This window comes from Orycteropus afer, unplaced genomic scaffold, assembly GCF_000298275.1.
Source record: "Orycteropus afer afer isolate SDZICR_OR568_19922 unplaced genomic scaffold, OryAfe1.0 scaffold00021, whole genome shotgun sequence".
NCBI classification, from domain to species: Eukaryota; Metazoa; Chordata; class Mammalia; order Tubulidentata; family Orycteropodidae; genus Orycteropus; species Orycteropus afer.
The window spans coordinates 19,739,374-19,753,027 of NW_006921608.1; the positions used below are offsets into that span (position 1 = coordinate 19,739,374).

Below are 13,654 nucleotides of genomic sequence, written 5' to 3' on the forward strand. Positions count from 1 at the left end.
GGCTCAAGTATAGCAGGGATTGTGGGGCTGGCGCGGGATCGGGCAGTGTTTCGTTCTGCTGTGCATGGGGTCACTATGAGTTGGAAATGACTCGACGGCACTTAACAACAACAACATCATCTCAAATTTTGTAAAAGAAAAAAAATTCATAAAAGATAAACTGACAAATTAAAAATAAATCTTATCAGGTTTTATTTGAGTGATTACGTTATTTTTGCAGTCCATTGCATTCGATACTTTTCCTATAATGTTACAAGTAATTTAAAGTATATTTGCAATTTAATTCCCTTAACTGCTCATTCTATGAATAAGGCCTTTAGAACTAGCAAATGACTATTGTCTCTATGAAAGCTATACTGAAGTCTCACTGACAGTAGTAGGGAATGGATGGGTCACTCAGTTCTTCTTGCTTATATCATTTAGAAATGTCAAACTGAAAAGCCTGAGATTCGTAATCATTCCCACCCACACAAAGTCTCTGATGGCTCGATTATTACAGTATTGCTTGGTATTGCATTATTGCAATATTCTAATATCATTTCACTGGATGCCAAGTTCTACTTTGCATCTGTAGCACTAAATATTTAGGTTGCAAAAAAACATCTTTTAAATCAAGAGTTATCTTTTTTTATTATTTTGGGTCCTATCAGAAAACCTTCAACAAATTAAAAAGTAAACTGGTTACCAATACTAACACTGAGGTAAATGAGCCAACTGTGCACAGGCTATCACTGTATTATTCTTACAACTGCACATAAACCTACAATTACTTCAATAAATACATTAATTTTTTTAAAAAATAGCAAAATATAAAATAGTCATCAGGAACAAGAAAGCTCAAAGGTCAAAATAGGAAATGTAGACATCTCTCAATGTTTTGGTATTCTTTTGGTTTGATTGCAGAGAATTCCAGTACAGAACACAGTAATACTACACAACAAATCTAAGCTTTGTATAAACCAAACCAAACCCACTGCCACTGAATTGATCCAACTGATAGCAACGCCACTGTGTTTCCAAGGCTGTAAATCTTTAAGCAAGTAGATTGCCTCATCTTCCTGTGGAGCAGCTGGTGGGTTTGAACCACAAACCTCTGGTTAGCAGCCAAATGCCTCATCCACTTATAATGCTTCAATATTGCTAAATATACATATTCACTGCTTAGATGGAAATAAGCTGATTTTACAAGAAATGGTTATCTCAACAAAGCTATTTTGCAACCATAAACTTTTTATGTGGGCACGCAAATACAGCATCACTGAAGAAAACAGTCAAACCTCCCTATGTCTTTGGGTCCAAGATTGTTAGTATTCAGTGTTCTACAAAAGGCCAAGCAACTCAATGACCATGACAACAGAAGAACTAGATGATGCCTGGCTATCACTGTCAACCAGGGATGGGATCAGCGTAGAAGATCCTAGAGTGGGAGAAAAATGTGAAACAAAACTCAGAATCACACAGAAGACCCTGCTTACTGGTCTGACAGAGACTTATGAAATCCTCCTCCAAAATGACGGTCCCTAGTAACCCTTCAGGTCTGGAACTGAACTCACTCCATGGCTTCTAGGCAAACAATAGACAGGCATATAAGGGGACCATTTACACCAGGTAGACAGGTACATGCCTTAGAATAATCAATCATGGGAGATCAGAAGGGCAGTATTTACACAGGCAGATAGCTCAAGGGGCAGGAATGCCCAGTAAAGTAGGATACAGGAAAAAGGTAACTACTGGAAGGAAGTGGGAAGAAAGCTGTTACATTATGAGGATTGCAGTCACCGTCATGAAACAAAATGTGTATGAACTATTGTATGGAAAATGAATTTGCTCTAAACTTTCACCCAAATCACAATTAAAAAAAAAAAATTGACATCCCCATCTTACTGTAATGAGAAATTATTTCTAAAAGATTCCTTCTTTTAACAGCACCCAGATAGCTAGCTAATGGTGAAACTCGACACTCTACAAATGTACTGTAAGCACAAGAATTTTACCAGGCGATCAGAGTCACACTGCATTCCACACCTGACATTCTGCTGACGTAAGATAGGTAGACAAAGAGCTTCCTTATAACCGAGCACAACACCAGCAAGCAATTGTCTCAGGGTCCAGAGAAGGTGACAGATTGGGACTGGGTCTAGGTGCTTAACACAGTGCTCAACCGTGAACAATTACTAGGATTTCTGAGACTTTTCAAGTCTTCAAAACACTGCCAGCTGAAGACTATCATGGCTTTCTATCTATTGTTCTTTCCCTTTAGAACAGAATAAACAATATTTTCGATAGCATTAATGAATGTTTTTAAAACTTCTAATGAAACAAACAAGTCTAAGTAACAGTGGCTACAAGCTTTTAAGGGACTGCAAAAGTTCTTGGTCCCTAGTGGAAAACTCAGATAGCAAACAAAGGAAACACAACGTGACACAGCCAGTGCAGGAATGAGAGACTCACTAGTTCTAGACCACCTCCAGAAAACAAATAGTAAATACTTTCTTTTCATTTTGAGCAATATTACTTATGCCAAAGTACAAGTGGATTTTATTAAACAAAGATTATTCTTTTAATAAGAGATATCATATACAAACACACACACACATTTATGTATGTATGTATATGTATCTCCAAGTTAGAATCACAGACAATCAAAGCTGGAATGGACCCCAAAAACTTATCAACCTAATTATTTTACACGTGCCAGGAAGGGTAAGGGACTTGGCCCAAGTTAGAAGAGATGAGAGACTAAAACTCAGTTCTCCCAAATCCCAGACTGACAACATTTACATACTGCTGCCTCATAGAAGTTGAGTCTAAATAAGAATCTAAGATCTAAAGTATGTCGACTCCCAGAAAGTAATAAATATTGCAATTCTGGATTTGTTTATAGTAACGATGGAAGGGGTAAAGAATACAAACACTATAAAGTTTAAAGCAATAGTTTATTTATTGTGGATTAGAAATATTAACTCTGAAAAAACATAATTGTTCCCATTATAGATTTTGTTTTATGATGCATTTACATTACATTGCCATCTTATTGCAATGATTATATTGTCACTCACTTATGGCCCTACGATAGGAGAAGAGAAAAAGGAACCATAGGAAACCTAGAAGGTGATGCTGTCAATACATGGTTTAAAAGTAAACTAGTATCATCTTGTTTTGAAACAACCAGAAGCCATTCACTGTCATGCTAACCTTCAGTGTGGAGACAATATTCTTTTGTGAGGTCAGGCACTGGCTATAAAAGGAGTCCTTTGTTTCTGTCCCTCAGAGCCTTACCTGGGATAGTAGGCTGTGTAGTTCATGAAGAGCTGAGTGCCTGCTGGGTAGTACGCTGTGGAGGGCTGGAGTGCTCGTGGATTCAAAAGCACAGAGGGCTGATAAATGGCAGCTTCAGTAGGAATAACTGCTGTAGGAGCTGGAAATGTGTAGGAGGGAGGAGACAAGCCTAAATAAGCAAAGAGAGAGACTTTGAGACACTTTTGTTATCAACCGACACAAGTATTAATGTTAAAGCCATGATATAAAGAAAGAGACCATCATAGTTCTTTCACTATCCCATGCCATTTTCGTTTGATTGTATCAATAACATATAGAAGTCATCTCAAAGACCACACATACTCCATCAGTCCAAAGTACTGTTCTTATTGTGTGATCTGGAGAAATCAAGTGGATTTTGAAGTCTTCACCACAATTTCACATCATGTCATTTAAAAAAAAAAATTTTGCCCCATTATGCCAAAGCACGGAGTGAGTGGAGCCAAAAGGAATAGATCAATTGTGCAACATTCACATCTACAGATAACTAAGAGATTGGCTTTGAAGGTAATCTAGATCTTTAGCCCTGAAAGTTCAGATGATAAAAAGCTACTCAGATTAAAGTCAGGGACCAGAAAGGTCCAAGTTCCTTTGGCTTCTAGTTTATTCAAGGTTTTCCAGGCCCAGAAACTCACTTAAATCAGACCAGTTGCCTGCCATTTGTTATATATAGTTGTGGGATATTTACAATTAAGCAGGTCATCTGCACCAAACTGAAGAGAGAACTGGGAAGTTTACTGAGTTTGGAGTCTGACCTTACTTTTCATACTAGGAACCACCCAGTAATACATCTTGCAAAAAGCAGAGACCCAGATGTAAGTTTTTCATATTAAATATCTAAAATGACACCAAACTATCTTTCTTTAGTCCGTTTAATGACTGTCTACATTTCTATGGAGATAACTGGGCGTGCCTGGATGGTGCAAATGGTTAGCTCACTTGCGCCAACTCAAAGGTTAGTGTGGTTCATGAGCGCCCAGAGGTACTTTGGAAGAAAGGCCTGGCAGACCTACTTAAAAAAAAAAAAGCAGCCATTGAAAACCTTATGGAGCACAGTTCTGCTCTAACACATTTGGGGTTCCCATGAGTTGGAAGAGACTTGAAAGCTAGTTTTCTCAGTATAATTAAGACAATCAGCTGAACATGGGTGTATACCAGAGACCAAAGACCAAGATAATGATCTCACATTCAACTTCTGGATGATGCCTCCATACTCACCCAAAACTCAATGTTAGATACCGAGAGGTTTTTTTTTTTTTTTTTTTTAAAGTTATGACTCCTGTCCTCAAAGAAGGGCAAACAGGACAGGTTGAAGCATCTAAATCACATAGAAAATTATAAAACCTATACTAATACACTACTTATAAAACTACAAGGCAATTCATTATAGCACAATGCCTTATGCCACAAGACAAATTTATCTAGTAGGTATAAAAAGCTAAGGAGCTCTGGTGGCACAATGATGAAACACTTGGCTACCACCCTAAAGGTTGGCCTTTTGAACTCATTGGCCACTATGAGGGAGAAAAGACCTGGCAATTGGCTCTGGGAAAGCCTAGGAAACCCTATAGGACAGTTCTACACTTTCATATAGGGGTCACTATGAGAATCAACTGAAGGGCACACAACCACAATCGCAAGTACAAGTCTCTTTTGCCTCAAAACAAGGGAAGACAGAAAATGGTAATAACCAAACAGATGAGGCTACTAAAATTTGGGCATTTCTTAAATGTAAGGATTTTAACTATTCTTATATTCCTAAAAGAGAGATGTGTATACTATACTCTGATTAGAAAAATGAAGTTGACTTCAAATTATTTGGTAGCATTTCTTTACCAAATTTAACAAGAAATTCCTCAGTAGGAATGATAACCAATGACTCTCTTAATTGCATTAGTCCTTGAGATTAAATTAAAAACAGGTGCAATTTCTTTAAGTTTTACAGTTTTTGGATAATGATACAATCACTCAAAATGTGTTGTGGGACAAAAAAAAAAAAAAAGTCCAGTGGAATAGATGTAATATTAGGATGTGTAAATTCTGATCAAAAACCTAGTAAATTCTTCCACTAAAATAAAAAAGGATCAAATTTTAATGAAAAATTTTGTCCTAATTTGAAGAAGTATTGAAAGAAATTAAAGTTAGGGAAATAGATTGTGATGTGAAACACACATTTAAAAAAAGCATTCTATCATTTTTGTTCTTATGAAGGGGAAAGATAAGATACCAAAGTCTTAAAACAGTCCATGAAGACCAGTTTTCCTCTAGAAGATGAAGAGAGGAAGGGGGAAGATATCACAAGAGAAGAATTTAGATGATATATTTTACAGACATTCCCTTATAACAATGCTTGATGGATTATCACTAAAGGAAATCATAATGGTTACTAACATTACCGATGATTTGTAGACAAGACAATTATGACTAAGATTACTTGAAGATACTCTGGTTAAACCTCATCATGTATTTTCAAAAAGTGAGATATTCATTAATGAATAACTCTTGGATATTCACCAACAGCAAGCAGCAGATAAACGGAAGATCAGCATTAAGGAATTTCAAAGGGGAGAAAAGGATTAAGCCCCACCAAATATTTTACAGATTACACTTGATCAAACAGATTTATTGATATGGATCCCTCTCTACTAGAAACTGATGTCCTACAACTCCCCACTTTACTGAAAGTAAGAACATAAACCCAATTTATTCTCAGTTGTCTTTGTACTATAAGTGCTACATTCTTTATTATACCCAACATGCCACCTAACACGTCTTATTTAAAAGTGAACTCTATGCAAATATAATTTAAGTTTTAACATTATATCCCCAACATGTTCCTTAGTCACTAATCAGAACTTGGTCTCTACACTAAAGGGCTTATTCCTCTCAAACATGATTCCAGATGGCTTACACCCAGATGTCAATGAGCAAGAGCATGGCCTGAAATTAAGCACTGATCCTGTGATCCAATGGAAATTTTGGCTAATTTATTTACGCATTTATCTTTTTTTTAAAAAAACTTTCTCATTCCAGATATCCTATAGAGCAACAGAAATGCTCTTCAGGTCATCCTTTGCAAAAAAGACTTGATCCCCAGAAAATAAAAAAATTAAGATGTCTGCGTTTGGGCGGTGGGATGGCCCCAGCCGGGGGAGCCACTCAATCGGCCTGGCACCTCACGTGCTGCGGGCTTAGTGAAAAGTTAGCAGGTTCTGAGTTTTGTGTGTAGACACAACAATAGGGAACCTAAAATTTACCCAGTTTTAAGTAAAGCTCTTCTATTCTTTGATTTTTAATAAACTTCTTTTTGGGAAATAAAAAACCTTATATGATTTAAAAAAAAAAAAGGGTCCAGCCACACTCATAATTTTACTTATACTTATAAATGCGTATTAAAATATCGACATATCCATGTTGCCTCCCAGAGTCAGTGCTTATCTTGAGCACACTAAGCTTAAGAAATGAAGTGCTTATCATTGGAAAAGCAAGAACATGATTTGAAAGGAGGTATTTGTAGCATCTCTAATTATGGGTGTCCACAACCAAGGTCTTAAATGATTATGAGATACTACCAATTGCAGATGGGAAAGGCTTATATAACCACCTCACCTGCCTCCGAAAGAACCAGGGCCACAGAAAGTTATGAAAGCAGCTTAAGCACCTACCAGCACATAGCGTAGAAGAGCGCCAAGACCCAAGAAAAACTTACATGGTAACTTACATGGCGGTGGGGATAAGCCATTTCGATTTAAAGTGCCCCCCATTAACACAAAGTTCATCTCCTCAGCTGAACACTGAAAGACTTCAACATATCTGTCCTTCATGGTTTTTTTATGACACTTCTGTGCAGCCATAAATGCTCTGTCCGCAGACTTCATCTGGATAAAGGCATCTCCTGATGGGCGGCCCTGAGTTTGTGAGGGAAGAATAAAAACAAAAGGAGACTGTCTCCCTCAACAAGGAAATGGTTTCTTATAAAACATGTAAGGTGACAAGCACCCACAGTACAGACATTTTAACCACAAAATCTGGGTGACCGTGTGATCTACCAAAATTTGACTTACATTTCATCACCTAATCACCAGAATGGCCCACAAAACCTTGAAGCAACAGTTTTGAGAGCTCATAGCTGAAAATGATCCTTTTGGTTTCTTTTAATTAGTATCAGATTTACATGGTTCTGAATGGGTTCCCTTGTGACTGTGGTTTCAAAGTTTAGGATTGTATGTTGGGTTTTTTCCTTTTCTGAAAAATCCAATATAATCTCATTCCATTGAGAAAAGCTAGTATTAGAGCTTGACATCTCCTCCTATATAAAACTATGAACAAACCAGTGTTCTCTTTTGGCTCTCAGTCCTGGTTCATCACAGAACTTACTGCAACATCCTGTTCCATTTTCCCTCATCCCTAAAGCCAAGGTTGGAATGTGGCTTGGGGGGTGGGAAAAAGATGTAAGGAGTTGGGACTAGCACAGCACAGTGATGGCAGGTGAGAGCCAGACAATCAGCCTTGCTGGGGCACTCTTCTCTCACACCTCCTCCCTTGCACATTCATCTTAAACTCTGGCGAAACGGGCATTTACACACATGTCCTCTATGAGGAATAACCCCTTATTGAAAACCAAGCCTGGAGATTTTTGTTCTACAGAAGCAAAACTCTACAGGTAACACCTCAGTTTTACTTAGCATAACTATCTTACAGAGAAAAAGACACACGGTTTATAGGACTGCTTTTCCACTGTTTTCTTGAAAAATCTTAAGAGACAAATTATCCAAATTATTACCATGCAAGTTACCATAAGAATACCATATCAGGCACATTATCCACAAACCCAGACCAAGATAGAAAGTTAAAAGCTAAGAGCCTTTCCATCATCAAAGAAGCGTTTCTCCCAAGAGCAATCATAATAGGTCATGTGAGTAAATGAGAGAAAAACCTGTCGACCATTATTAATTGGAGTGATAGCTCCTAGGTTATAAGAAATTGTGACTCAAAGATGATCAGTTGTGGGGAGTTTTTTTTCTTTTCCATTTTCAAAAGGACTCAACAGTCAAGCATGCTGAAATAGTAACTAGTCCAAAAGAAAAAAAAAAAAAGAACAACTGTATAGTGTACTATTGACATCAGAGCATCAGAGTTAGAATGATTATGTGTTATGTAGAAAGCCCAGCAAGGACTCAAGATATGTTCTGATCCCCCATATCCAGTGGGGCATGTGCTTTCCCATGAGATATGACAGACTAAGGTTATGAATGTGACCAAAGCTCCAAAGGAAAGGGGGAGAAATTAGCCATTGGAAAAAATGTTCCTGTTTATAATATAAACTTTTATTTGACCCATAATGCTCAGAAAATATCTCATTTTCAAAAATTAATACAATTTTGCTATTAATAAAGAATTTCAAAGTTTTGATTAGAACTACTTGGCTTATAGAGTTGTAGAATTCTGTTCTATTTATATAACACAAAACGCTGGTAAAATATCCAACCACTACTATGTTTAGGAGCTCTGGTAGCATAGTGCCTAAGGCACTTGACTGCTAACCAGAAGGCTGGCGGTTCAAATCCACCAGCCACTCCTTGGAAGGAAGGTTGGGCAATCTACTTCCGTAGTGATACTGCCTCAGAAACCCAAGGAGGGGTCACTATGAGTCGAGTCAGACTCAATGGCAAATAACAACGACAACAACTATATTTAGTTCTATTCAACAAAAACACAAGTGAAATCAGGTGGTGGTCATATACTAAACTACTTCTAACATGTTTACATAAGAAGCTCTGGTGAGTCAGTGGTTAAAGCATTCAGCTGCTAACCAAAGAGCCCGTTTGAACACACCAGCAGCCCCATGGGATGCAGATCTGCCTCCCTAAATATTTACAGCCTTAGAAACCCTATGGAGCATTTCTACTCTGCCCTATAGGGTTGTTACAAGTTGGAATTGACTCAACGCAGCGGGTTAACATGCTTACACACCAATAAAAGAATTTGGATACATTTTGATAGAGCTTTCCTCTATATTGTATATTCACTAATATATCTGAATGACTATTATGTTTCAAATACTGTTCTAAGTCAGGCAGATACAAGTTCTCATTGATTTTATAAACAGTCCATGGATATAAAATATTCTGGAACACAGGCATGGTCATCTGTTTACCTACCTCCTATGACTGCTTTCACAGTATAATGGCAGAATTGTACATTTGAGTAGTTGTAATGCAAAATGCTGGATAGATTGATGTGGAATATATTTGACTCCTATCTTGATGCTATTGATTAATTTGATAAACATGTTATTACAGAACCAGAGCTGAATTTGAATGCTAATGATATTCATTCTGTATTTCATCCTAAAGTCCTCTTTCATTTGTAGTTACATCTTTCCTTAAGAGTTACTATTTACACATTTTTTTATCATAAGAGAGACATTGATAGTCAGAAAAAATAAACAAATAAGTTTTTGAATGAAAGATTTTTTACCTGGTGATTCAATACCATGTGAACCCCGTGAGTTCGAATATCTGTGGAGAATTCCCCCAAGAAGTCCAAGATGTCCTCAATTGTGGCTGCATAGGGAAGACCTCGAAGGCGTATACAGTCTCTAACATTTGTAGGAGGCACAAATTGCTGAGGTAGTACTGGAATAATGGGAGGGGTTGGAAGTGGAATGAGAGGGGCCGAGGAGAATCGATTCAGCACCTGTGCTCAAAGCAAAACACAGGTGATTTAGAGCCTTGCTATTCCAATGTGTTCTGCAGCCCAACACTCATATCACCTGGAAATCTGTTAGAAATGCAGACCTTCAGACTTGACAAATCTGAATCTGCATTTTATCAAGACCCTCAGGGGATTCATAAACGCATCTGAGAAGTACTACTGAAGAAAGGGATTCACACTTTTCAGCTGGGAAAACATAATGCCCACTGTTTTCAAAACATAGTAAGGAATACAATACGCAATATATAACTGAGATTATAGATTTATCTTCCTGGGCAGATTTATCAACAAACCTTGGAACAAGTTTCCTTAAAGATTAAAGCTTTTAAAAAACTCTGTACTTATCATAAAATGTAGACTTTCGTAGCAATCTATTAGATTCCATTTCAAGGAGTACATAGTGTTCCCCTTAATACTCTCTTCATACCCCACCTCCAAAGCAACAGAAAAAAGCCGACCCAGTGAAACAATCACAATCCTAACAATGACTGTGGGTTACATTAGAATAAAGTGCACATGTATAAGGATAGAAAGCTGCAGAAGGCATAGAATGATTAATAACTAAGTTTCCATGTGAACTTGAGACAAAGACAAGACAGAGAATGTCATCTTTTAGATTCATGGGATTCGGCTATCTTGAAGATGGGTGATAGGTTAGTATACATTCCCTTCCCTGGGAAAACTCCTATTACAAGGATCTTGTCCACTTTTGTCTTTGATTTCAGCATGCCAACTCGTTCCCAATACTAGGTAGCCCTTCTGCATCCACCACTTGTGGCATCTTCAGGTTTTCTAAACCAATTATCATTACAGACTTTGAGGTTTATATATTCCATAAACTGAAAATGTCGAAGAATTGATGAACTCCTTGCAAAAATTTGCCATAACTTCCTTAATCACACTCTGTACAACTGTTACCTGAAAAAGTGACAGACCGGGGGTGGTGGTGGTGGTGGTGGTGGAAATTAAAGAACACAAAGCGCTCTGAGAAATTTCATGACTAAGAGACATGATGACTTTTAAAGATATCCAAACAACCCAGATATAGTCTAAACATTAGGAAAAGAAAAAGAATAGAAAATCAATGTAGCTGCAGACAAGCCCAAGACAGGAAATAGTGAAGGACCTTACAGGTGTACCTGTATAGCCTGGTATAAATTAGATGTCAAAGTATTTATTAAATGAAATGATTATTAGTAATAGAAAGACAGTGGCAGAGTTTATGCCACCTACTTTTCAACACTTTACACTGCTTGCCCATGTAATCTCATATGGCTGATTGTTCTAATGAGTGAGTACCTTCCTGGTATTACTGCTCACCATTTTATAGGTCTATCATTTGGCTGAAAGTTGAGCCATGGGGGGTAAGCTCAGTTTCAGACTTGAAGAGTGTCTAAGGGCCATAGTCTTTGGGGGTTCCAACAGTTTCTGTAAGACCAGTAAGCCTGCTCTTCTTTGTGATTAAGTTTTATATGTCAACACTTCTTAAATCAATCAGGGAGGGATGGGATGATGGGGACAAAACTCACCCACACCCAAATCCACCTTAAGATAGAGTCATATCCTAATTACGCAGTGTTATGCAGTGGCTAAGGCCCTGGGTAGCCCATTTCAGGATATGATTTCCATAAAGTTTCTTCCGTTTAAGTATCTAAAATAAAAATCTCATCATCTTTTCCCTGTATCTTGGGAAAAAAAGTGTGTAATATTTGAAGTATATTTAGCTTAGAGTTTCAGAATTCAAGATACACCTTTTCAATAAGGTATAGAGTTATTTAAACTAAAGGTATGTTAACAGATTAGAATTTAAGAGCACTAGAGCACAACAGAATACAAATTTGCAATTCTACTTTCACCCAGTTCTAGGTATAAAAATCATTTTGCTATTCCTGTGGGTAAGATTTCTTTAAACTTTGGGTAGTCGTTTAAAATCACAATATACAACAGCTAAGAACCTAGGCAAAATCAATTTATGAACTTACAGAAATAGTAGAGTAAGTATCCTTAATTCTTGAAAAAGACCAAAAGAAACAACAAATTGACTATTTTTCTAAAAGACACAAATAGAATCAATTGGAAAAGCTATGAAAGCAGTTTATGGGATCTTAGTTACAAAGGAAATACAAAGTGACACTTGATGACCCTTGAGAATTGTATTATTCAGCTGGTAAGTCTTAAAAAGTAGTCAAAAAAACTTAAGATGCTACCGAGTTTTATACACCTGGGTTGTAGTACATTTTGAGGAAGTGATTACGCCATCTTATGCCTCAAAAACACCTAAATACCGAGAGCTAGTAAGAACAGGACAAAAGGGTTCACCAGCAGCATATGAAACTGATCAAGCTATTTAAGAAATAAATTTGACAAGACTTTATTACAAACCTTAAAGCCTCACACCTTATAACCTATTCTAAAGAACCATAATTTAGTATTTTAAAAGCACGTTATAATAGGAATTAATTACAGTGAAAAAAAATAAATGTTCAACAGAATAATTTCTAAATAAATTATGTATGTTGTTGTTGTTAGGTGTCGTCGAGTCGGACCTGACTCATAGCGACCCCTTCTTGGGTTTCCGAGGCAGTATCACTACAGAAGTAGATTGCCCCATCTTCCTTCCGAAGAGTGGCTGGTGGGTTTGAACCACCAGCCTTCTGGTTAGCAGTCAAGTGCCTTAGACACTATGCTACCAAATTATGTATGTTGTTGTTATATGCCGTCGAGTCGGCTCATAGAGACCCCTCCTTGGGTTTCCGAGGCAGTATCACTACGGAAGTAGGATTGCCCAACCTTCCTTCCGAGGAGTGGCTGGTGGGTTTGAACAGCCAGCCTTCTGGTGAGCAGTCAAGTGCCTTAGGCACTATGCTACCAGAGCTCCTAGCCACAAAATATTTTAAAGATGAAAAATTTTAAATGAGTATACTTTTGAGATATATAGTTTTAAAGCAGGATAAAAAGTATATTTACAGTAATATTCCAGTTATAAAAAATACCCAAGGGTATTTTTTCATATGTATATAGGAATATAATAAATGACTATCTTTTGGTGATAGAATCAAATTTTTTACATGGACTTAATATACTTTCTGTATTTTCCAGGCTTTAAGACAATGACCAATGTCTTCTTTCCAGAAATAAATAACAGAAATCAACACAAAGTAACCAACATGCCTTTAAGAACCAACCTGTTGAACTTCAGCTGCTGTGCTCCTGAAGAGTTCGATGTATCTTTTACCCAACAAGTCCTTATGTTTCCTCAATGCGTTCTGTGCATATTCCTCACAAGCAAATAGGACAAAAGCATCCCCTGTCGGCCTGCCATCTGGGTAGGTGACAAAGAGGATGCCTTCTTTTCCCCCAGTGATGGGGCAATGCTGTCCAAAGAAGGCCACCACTTCTTCAGCTGTGGCTGTGAAAGGGAGACCCCGCATTCGGACAATGACTTGATTTTCCTTAGAGAGAAACTGGGCTACCTCATTGGATGTACCTAGAGAAGAGAAACACCAGGAAGCATAGGGAGAAACAGTAAAGGCAACAGTTTTACAAATTGAAAACAGTAAAATTCTTAGCAAGGTCTTAAATTCGTAATTAAGACCAGATACCCACTGAATTCATGAAG

The 13,654-nt window shown here is 37.4% G+C and overlaps 1 protein-coding gene across 1 annotated transcript in view; it reads right to left on the reverse strand.

Moving 5' to 3' along the window:
* ESRP1 (epithelial splicing regulatory protein 1) overlaps positions 1-13,654 on the reverse strand; it is a 54,421-nt gene that overhangs the window by 13,237 nt on the left and 27,530 nt on the right. Inside the window, exons 10-13 of the mRNA XM_007934864.2 lie at positions 13,221-13,522; positions 9,799-10,017; positions 7,040-7,226; positions 3,280-3,448 (exon numbers count right to left, since the gene is read on the reverse strand). Coding sequence (XP_007933055.1) covers positions 3,280-3,448; positions 7,040-7,226; positions 9,799-10,017; positions 13,221-13,522 — 877 coding nt within the window. The remainder of the gene's footprint in view (positions 1-3,279; positions 3,449-7,039; positions 7,227-9,798; positions 10,018-13,220; positions 13,523-13,654) is intronic.